Here is a 9,667-nt window from a genome sequence, read left to right as displayed (position 1 = left end):
CCCAAGTGTTTTCAATTGAATTAGACAATTTAGTACAAATATAGCTCTATGCGCTCTTGTTGATTCATTTTGCCGGTAAAAATTGTGCTGTAGAATATGGTTGGCTAATTGAACGTGGTTGAGAATGAGTTTTTCCAAGAGTGCATCTAAAAGATATTTTCCTAATTGAGCATATCTCAACCTTTGTCAGAAGCCGCGTTTTGTTATAAAATAAATACATCCTACTGTATAAACAAACAGTGGAGATCCGATTGAATTTATTTTTTCAAATACAATCTATAATGCATGATATATTGGGTCGTTAAGTGTGCTTGTTGTTGAGCATTCTCACAATCAAAAAACAGTGATCAATCCATGGGAAATACGTACCGTAGTATTTATCGGAATAGTATATCTATTGATATTTGTTTTTTCGTTGTTATTATGTAATCCACTCAACGGCTCTGAAATATCATGTCTAATCATTTTTTGTATGAAAACATAGGTCTAAGGCATTTTATATCTATGCTCCATTGAAGGAAAACAGTCCTCATCTGTTAGAAAACAGCAAAGTTGGTATGTTTAAAATTGGATCACCTAACACTAAAACCAAGTAGAAAAAAGAAACCAATATTTGATAAATATACAGATTCGAGCATTGGTCAGTCAGTGAGTAGTATATATTAACCAGTATTTCTTGTATGAAAAATGAAACCATGAATAAAAACGTGTTTTTGCCGTTATAGCTGACTAGAACTAATTATATAATTCTTATAAAACAGTGCTGTGAGAGTCGGAGCAATAGGATATTTTACGTTGAAACATTATTATCTTTTTTTTCTTTTCTTCATTTTATTTAGAAAAACATCAATAAAATCCCTGATGTCTAAATCGTCAAAGTTGAAAAAGAATCGTGTTATTTTACAAATTCAGGTATATGCTAAAATAGAGAGAGTTTTTTTCATACGGTAACAACAAGAAGAAAAATACCAACAAGAAAAAGAACAACAACATAACAACAAAACGATCCATAGGTTTATTTCCTGTTCAAAAATTCACGTGATTAAAATTGGAGGATTTGATAATTTAATCGTTAACAAAAAAACATTAATGAGGAATGCTTTATGTATGGGTCCGCTAAATGAGAACAGTTACCTCAAAAGATCGGCAAATGAGTGTGATGAAATAAAATAAGTCTATATCACATTGAAGAGTGTTACAAAATTTTAAATATTGGTTATCATGAGAAATAATATATTAAAAAGCATTCAATCAAAAAAACTGGTTTTCAACTGGTTGCCCATGGCCACAGAACTATTTTGGGATAAGCCACAGACCTAAAAAAAAAACGCTAGTTTTATTTATTTCACAATTGTTAATTTTGATTAAAGCACTAATGATTGACGATAATGTTTTCTGATAAAGAGTGGTGATTTATTCTAAATATTGACGTGAATTTTTTTTTTTTTTGAAATGTATTGGCTGCACAATTTAAACAATTTAAAATTGACTGATTTTATAATTGCAAAAAAAAGACTAACTTCCTATCTTTCCTTAATGCTTTTGTGCTGGAGTGAGCATTTCTAACCTTTTTAGTGCCTCGCGCCGCTTTCACACGAGGAAGCTCAATGCGGGCCGCAAACTAAATTATATATATCTCAGTGGTGCCGAATCCTTCGAATCCACTCGCAACTTTATATGAGGGTGGCCACAGTATTGTAACTCATGAGCCATCTAACTTCGAAATCTTGTTTGAAAAGAGATAAAAAACTTAATTTTTTGATTTATAATATAATCCTTATTAAATATGATTTTACCTTGTGACTCTTTTACTTAAGTATTTTTGATATATTTGTTTGTATTTGCACATGTGCTAATTTCGCTTGAATAAGCGGCGCTATATTAATACAAAAACCATCAAAATAAAACATCTATAAAAATTGCAAACCGAATGACGGTCAACTTTCATCTGAACTGAATGACGCTGAATGACTATTCATATAGTAATTGAATACTGGTTTTAGATATCAGTAGGTTAACAAAATGCAAGTAAAAAATTCAAGCAAAAATGATCAATGTGAGGATTATACAAAATATATTTTATGACTAATTGATGAACCATATAAATTTATAACCTTCTTGAAGTATGTAGAAGGATCTCGCAGAACACTCTCATTCGCTGACGTAAATAGTGAGTGTATTAATAACGATCTTTCTCCTGATTCAGAATAAAAATAAAGGATGGATGTTCTGTTTTTTTGGCCTCAATTTTGCAACTTTAACCATTGGAATTTCAACTTTCTTATTATGCTACTACATTCTGAAAAGACCGAATAATTTTCCATCGGGTCCATGGGGCTTGCCCATCGTTGGATATCTTACATTTATGGGAAAAAATCCAGCGGTACGTTTGCAGAAAATGAAAAAGAAATATGGACCTGTAATGTCTGTTCAATTTGGACGTGAATTCTGGGTTATTTTGAACAATTACGAAATAATAAATCAGGTAGGTTAAAGTTTGTAAGTAGATGTTATCAATATAATCCATCAAAATGGGAATTAATGGCCTATTTCGTGTCATTATGGCAATAAGCTGGCAAATCATTAATCAACATGTTAAATTGTATTTCATCTAAATTAATTTTTATTTTATCTGAAGACGCAATTAATCATCGCAAAATAGTTTTTTCTATAAATGACTGCTTTAATACTTCTTTTGACTTTTAGTCATGACTTTAGTCACTCTACTTCAAATTATACACGCGAATATCAGAAATTGATGTGTCTAGTCGTTTTTTTAGGTTTTCATTTTTTGTTTTATATTTTAATGTTACATTTTTATTTGAATTATATGTTGTGTTTTTTTCTCTTCATAATATTTCATCTATGTTGTATGACTCATTGTTATACGAATTCAATGTCCACTAATTTTAACCTCTAAAAATTAGGAGGATAGAAGAATACATTCAGTTTCATTATTACTAACTATTTGTAGATTTTAAACTTTTTTTTAGTAAATTTAAACATTTGAATAACAGTCCACAGGACCACATTTAATATTTTTTTTATAACTTTGTTACAGTAGATTATATATGTGGTACATTGAATAATTTGGCATATAATATTCTGCAAAAATGTTATTGGGATAATATAAAACTAACATAAACAACATTATGAAGAACAAAAAGTTCCCTGGACGTCCTCAGAACTTTGCGTTTGATTTGATAACTGAGCAACGAGGTATCGGTTCTGCAGATTATGGACCAACATGGAAAGATTTCCATAAGTTTGGTCTGATGACCTTGAGAGGGTAAGATCTTTAGGTATTATTAAATCGCTTTTTTCGTTAGAAATGAACCAATTGATTCCAGTTTCAATTTTTAAGTAATTAATATTGAAGTTATTGTAGCTGGCAATTATCAATATTCATATATTTTTTTCAAATTTCTTCCCCATAATTCACTCAAATTGTTTTATTCTAAATTCTAATACATGAAAATTTTTTATGGAGTGTGGCTGCATACGTTTTGGATTTGCTTTGTTGTTGTTTTTGCAATATTGTCGTTAATTGTGATTAGTATTAAGTGGAATTTATTTGCCAACCTCGCCTGATCGGCAGTAGGAATCAAAATTTTCAATTTTCGATGGTGATGAACAAAGTAAAATTTAACTACAGAAACCCAAAATAAATCAAATTTACTAAGCGTCGTAACATTAAAGTAAGCATGCATTCGGCAAAGCTTTTGGTATGATATGATATTTTGTTACCCAATTGTTTTGTACAATTGTTCATTTTCGGAGTTCGGAGCTAGAGGATAACACACAACATTATATAACTTTGTCTCGGGAGTCAGAGTGAAAAACTTTTTTGAATCAAGATATGGGAGTCAAAGTTGATTGTACATATTTTATGGTTCCACATCCCTGGCAAAACATATACAACCATGCTTTTAGAAATTATATTTTTTCACAAGATATGGTGTAGGAAAGAAAGAAATGGAAGAAAATATTATCGAAGAATCTCATTTGTTAATAGAAAATCTTACAATAAATAACTCCCAAGATTTGCAGGTACGAAACATAACCCATTTTCAGAGAATTTGGTTTGGAGTGTTATATTCATATAAAGTCTGAATTTATATATTCCAGACTTTGTTTTTTATACAATAAATACAATTTCTGATGGTATAGTTTGATTCACTTTGTTCTCAATTACCAACTGTCGGTTTCCACACGAGAACACATCGTCACAATGTGTAAAATCCTGATGGATGACTTCTGAAAATAAAAATAAGGAGAATGGGAACAATATAGTTATCGGAATATTTTTCTGTAACTTTTTTTGGAAAAGCTACGGAGCTATAAAGGTAGCAAATCAAAAGTTTGTGTACAATATTGCGGTAAAAGGGCAGTCTATTTGAAAACGTCAATATTTGCAAAAACCTTCAAGCGTTTCTACCACATATGGACAACTTGAACGTGGAATAATTATTCAAACGTAAACAAAATATTATATAAAGAATAGTCAGCTTTTTCCAACGCTCATTAGAATCGGAAAGCTAACAGAACAAGGTTTTGATATTCATTATTTTCGATATCAATTAAGTTCCCTGCGATCAAAAACTATTTTAATAATAAGTGAATTGTTTTTGAACATTATCAATATTTTACCTTCTTATTCAAACAATTTCAGATGAAACTAACTCTTGCAATATCAAACAATATCAGCCATGTTGTATTCGGTTCGAGGTTCGATTACGAGAACAGAAGACTAATTCATATGATTGAAATACTTCGCAAATTGTTAGTTCATATTTTTCCATAAATACCATCATCTAAGATTGTTTGATTCCCCAATCTTGTTTCAACAAATTTAGAGGTCTAATTGTTTATTTTTTATTTTTTGAAATCTACAGTTCTGAAGATTGCTATGAAGCGAATATGTTGGCTTTGATCACCCTAGCTCCTATGTTGAGGTTTATCCCTCCTTTCAGTGGTGTTGTTAAATTAATTTCATCGGAAAGAAAAATAATGATGGATAAGGCATATTTATTTTTATATCTGTACTTTGGTATAAAATCAGTTGTCTATAATTGTAGTGCTTAAATTTTCTTGGTTTAAAAACCATCAATGCGTATTTTTTCAGAAATATAATTCCAAATTATTAATTTCTTGAATTTGGGGAGGGCTTTATTTTATTTTTATGAGTTGGCATGATATTAAATTATTAAACATAAAAATCAATTAATATTTCATTACTTGTTTATCAAGCAAATTTTTGAGGTACAAAGTTTTCAATTTTGGGAATATTAGACTTCATTTTGGGGATTTGCAATGTAAAAATTTTCTGTACAATTTTAAGTGCAAAGGTTTTTTATTGACTACAAGTTAAAGCGAGCTGTGTTTTTAGTCTCGAAATAAAATTTTTCAAATTAATAAAATGACATGCAGTTGTTAGATTTGATAAGGGATACGACGTGCTAGTACTTTTATTGACGTTGTGTGCAAACAGCTAGAAGACTTTGCTAATATGGAAACATGTTTTACTGACGTAGAAATGTAGTATCAAAATCCTAATAGCCGAGCGTCACCACTCCGCTACACAGTATGGTCGGCAATTTTGACATAACCTTAAAATATGATTAAATGACAAAATATGATTGAGTTACGACGCACTGTTTAATTTTTCTGCAGGATATCTGCAAGATATCATCGAGGAACACGAATCTACTTTTGTCGAACATCACCTGCGAGACTTTACTGATGCATTTCTTAAAGAAATAAAGAATGCCAATAATAAAAATTCTAATTTTAACGTAAGATTGTAGTATAACTAACAATCATATTGACAAATCGTGTGCTATGTGGCCGTGGTTTGAGATTTTATCAAACCGTCTAAGCAGTTTCCACCTCCCACGGTAACAATATGCAAAATAACCGATTTTTAGCATTGTTAGAAAGACTGTATTAATACATGTTATTCCATCGGTAATGTCCCGTTCGGGATTAACTATAAATTCAGCATCACACTCCGATGTCATCGTCATCGTCTGACTGAAAACAAACTGAAAAACGTAATTTGCTAAATTTGAGGTGAGACGGTCGATTTATTGTCAACGTCGGTTGTGGGTAGAAGTCCCGAACTTAGGGTCGCACAACTAATCGTGCATCTGTCTATTCGAGTCTCAAGGTAAGACTATAACCAAGTCCTTCCCTGATAGAAGTCACATCGAGTCTTTCATAAATGGGAGGTCAAATCTCACTCAAGTTGAATCGAGACATCGAATCTCACCAGCATTTGTCGATGGTTGTTAGACATATTTAGTCCAACTAGATACAACTTTTCATTGAGGGTTTTCCTTCACATATGCTAAATTTGTAATCGTGAGGGTTAATCGTATAAAATAGAGCCATCACGATTAGAAATTGCAGCTCGTCCATTTCATACGAGATCTTTTTGAAGCTGGATCATCTACTTCTAGCAGCACTATGAGTTGGGCTTTGCTATGTTTAGCTCACTATGCAGAATTCCAAGAAAAAATAGCAGGGGAGATTTCAAAAACACTAGGTCAGGGAGATAATTCGTATGTGAAGCAATCACACTTTTATACAGTTATTTGATATAATGTAACTTATTTATATATATATATATATATATAAAGCCGTTCCGAGCAATTCAAAAGTTTTTCTTTATTCATCCTAAATATTTCTTCAAAGAAGTTCAGAACCTTTTTTAGACTGAACGTTATAAAACAAATTTGTATAATTAAATCACCAAGAATAGGTATTTTTCGCCTTTGATACTTCATCCTAGAATAATAGGCATGCCATCGACAATGTTTAGATGAAGAATAAGTGTAATATATACAATTAATAAATTAAATTAAAAAGTTTTTTCTGATTTCTGTTTGAAGGTATTTTGGCTGTATTTGGCTTTTTCGATAATGACTGAATAAATACTTGTTTCAAAAAAAAACTTGTCATGAAATCATTTTTGGAGACTTTTTCATCACTTATTACTAACACTGGAGAAGATAAATAACTACAGAACAGCAGCAGCAATCTCAAACAACGAACCGTAGCTTTGTACGTGTTCGATAACTAAATAGTCCAATTTATTTGAAAATTCTTCCTAACTAATTTTTATTACTTGATAATGAATGAAGAGGCTCCCCTAATGTACTTCGTCTTAATGTAGCCCTTTTTAAGAATTTTGATCATAGCTTAGAATATCTGGTATCAACTTGGTCGAGTAGAAAATTTAACGAACTATTGGTCTCTATTTATAGCACAAACTAATGCTAGTGGTTGATGTTCATTCATATCGAGGTAGTTACATAATATAGTTATTAGTTTTCGATTATTTAAACAGGCGAAAACGGAATTTCATTAATGAAACATCGAGATGAGTTGCCGTTTACTTGTGCTTTCATACAAGAACTGATGAGACATAGAACTCTGGTACCTTTAGGTGTATTCCATAAAACGAACGAAGATGCAATTTTACATGGATATACTATCCCAAAGGATACAACTGTAAGTTTAAATTAACACCTCTGTTCTTGGTGTCGTAAGAGACTTGCTAATGATTGAATCCGTCAATTCGCTGTCACGTAGTTGTTTTCATGATGGTATTTAACTGAACTGCATCAAGTCTTGCGCCATTTGATATTTGTTAAAAAACGTAAATTATCAAAACGTCAATTGATTTTTCTCAATTTAGCTATGTGATAAAAGTATTTGACAATGTTTCAATACTATTGTAGACTTAATTTCTGGAGATCGGTTAAATCAATTGAATTTTTTACTTTTTTCTCAGACATTAACTGAATCCTCCAAATTGTAACCACTAGTTTACTTTTTTCTCTTTTTATGATAATTCGTTTATACACTGTTAAGCGAAGTCACTGAGACATACTGTGATACTTTACATGAACCACTGAAGTGAAAAACGCTATTCAGACTGAATTATAGCCTCAGATTACGCGTCAACTGTGCCATAATTAAATATACCTTATTTCAGATTTGCCCGAACTTATGGGCAGTTCATCACGACTCACAGCATTTCGAAAACCCGGAAGAGTTTCGACCTGAGAGATTCCTCGACCGTGACGGAAAGTTCATCCAATCAAATTACGTGATCCCCTTTTCTGTCGGCCCTCGTCGCTGTATTGGAGAACAGCTAGCAAGAATGCAAATTTTCTTGTTGATAGCAGGAATTGTACAGAAGTTGAGAATTGTGCCGGATCCTGACAATCCCCTACCATCTTTTTGTGATGGTGGGAGCAGTATGTTGATTTATGAGCCACCTAACTTTGAGGTTCTTTTTGAAAAAAGATAAACAACTTTATTTTTGGTCATAAAATAACCCGTAGGTATCCTCATAAGTATGACTTGATAAATTTGACTCTTTCATCTATAAATTAATCGTTTTGATGTATTCTCCTGTATATGTACATGTGTCAACCCCTTTTTTAATTTTGAAACTAGTGACGACCATCTCAATGTAAATTTTGTTCTAAACTGATCAAAATATCAGTGGGCGGTTCATATATCAACATACAGCTGTTTTTTGAAGAAACTGAAATGAAATTTTTGATTCAACAGACTGCTCTAATTATTACTCAAACTGATGTAAAGATGGGAGTTTAAATTTGACGTGAAGTGCTTCCGTTATATAATTTATGTAGCAGTATACACTTTTAGAAACAGAAGGAAAAATGGATTAAATTCCGTATTTCATATTGATGAGAGGCGCAAAAAATAATTATTGTGCCGGGACACTCATTATTAACCCTAATAGTAATTAATATAAAGTAAAAGAAATAATTGTAATAAAATTGAAAAATAAAATATGTTGAGGCGTATTTTAATGTTTGCAGGCCACTCATGTCATGAAAAAATGCGGAAATGAAAGTTTAAAAATTATCAATCTTATGAATGGCATTTCCAGGGACTGGAATCGATTAACACTGCAAAGATTTTAAGGTCAGTTTGTTGTCACCTATCCAAGGTCGATGCCACTAGACGTATTACGCAATTTAACATATTACACTAACAATAAACGTGTGTTAAAAGTTTCGTTAAAATATTTTTCTATTTTAAGTTGGGTAAACTCTCCAGTAATAGAATGTAATATAATGTATAAATAAAGTATTTTTTAATTTTTTGCTTGATGCTTATAAGACAAAAGACTAAAGAATGGTATTGGTATGAATCTGTTTAATGCGACGCTCATTCAGATCCAAATTTATCCAATTTTTCGGATTTTCCTATTTTTATGCGGCGCTTTGGCCTAGCGGTTAAATCGGTTGAAGCATCGCAAATCAAGTTACGTGCTGCCGGACCGGAAAGATTATAGTTCTTCCAAATAATAGTAGCTTCCGACATATCGTTCGGTATAGTTTGATCCCAACTCACTCCGGCTGGGTTTTGACCTCAACGGAAGTATCAAGTCTTTAGATAAGCTCAAGTACAAACATGTTTTATTTTCTATAATTTTGAAAAATGTTTCCAATTATGAAGAAAAAAATTATAAAAATATTATGCCAGTAATTAATGTTTTTCAAAAAGGGTACCAAAGTCAGGAGCCCCGTAAGTTAATATGTTAAATCCACCAACGTCGAAAGGAGGTTTGTCAGGGTCATTTATAACTGTTAGTTTATGTCCATCTGTTCCCCCAGGCAGT

General features: G+C 31.6%; 2 protein-coding genes across 2 annotated transcripts; both read left to right on the top strand.

Moving 5' to 3' along the window:
• Positions 1 to 3,152: 3,152 nt before the first annotated feature.
• Positions 3,153 to 5,807, top strand: LOC120335031 (cytochrome P450 2J4-like). The gene is made up of 5 exons (XM_078115757.1): positions 3,153 to 3,289; positions 3,954 to 4,050; positions 4,673 to 4,728; positions 4,896 to 5,050; positions 5,674 to 5,807. Exons 1-5 carry the CDS (start codon positions 3,153 to 3,155, stop codon positions 5,805 to 5,807), a joined length of 579 nt encoding a protein of 192 aa, XP_077971883.1.
• A 1,551-nt stretch (positions 5,808 to 7,358) lies between these two features.
• On the top strand, positions 7,359 to 8,329 carry LOC144423112 (vitamin D 25-hydroxylase-like). Its single transcript, XM_078113287.1, has 2 exons — positions 7,359 to 7,515; positions 8,003 to 8,329. Exons 1-2 carry the CDS (start codon positions 7,372 to 7,374, stop codon positions 8,318 to 8,320), a joined length of 462 nt encoding a protein of 153 aa, XP_077969413.1. The 5' UTR covers positions 7,359 to 7,371; the 3' UTR covers positions 8,321 to 8,329.
• The last annotated feature ends 1,338 nt before the right edge of the window (positions 8,330 to 9,667 follow it).

The sequence above is a fragment of the Styela clava genome, chromosome 1, assembly GCF_964204865.1.
Source record: "Styela clava chromosome 1, kaStyClav1.hap1.2, whole genome shotgun sequence".
NCBI classification, from domain to species: domain Eukaryota; kingdom Metazoa; phylum Chordata; class Ascidiacea; order Stolidobranchia; family Styelidae; genus Styela; species Styela clava.
The sequence above is the reverse complement of the archived record's forward strand: the minus strand, read 5'-3'. Positions and strand labels throughout refer to the sequence as shown.

Excerpts from the sequence above, each read along its gene's own strand:
- LOC120335031 (XM_078115757.1), top strand. The coding sequence starts at position 3,153 with ATGAAGAACAAAAAGTTCCCTGGACGTCCTCAGAACTTTGCGTTTGAT. Across the intron at positions 3,290-3,953 it reads GGTCTGATGACCTTGAGAGG|ATATGGTGTAGGAAAGAAAG; the intron begins GTAAGATCTTTA and ends TTTTTTCACAAG. Across the intron at positions 5,051-5,673 it reads ATTTTTATATCTGTACTTTG|GATATCTGCAAGATATCATC; the intron begins GTATAAAATCAG and ends ATTTTTCTGCAG.
- LOC144423112 (XM_078113287.1), top strand. The coding sequence starts at position 7,372 with ATGAAACATCGAGATGAGTTGCCGTTTACTTGTGCTTTCATACAAGAA. Across the intron at positions 7,516-8,002 it reads CTATCCCAAAGGATACAACT|ATTTGCCCGAACTTATGGGC; the intron begins GTAAGTTTAAAT and ends ACCTTATTTCAG.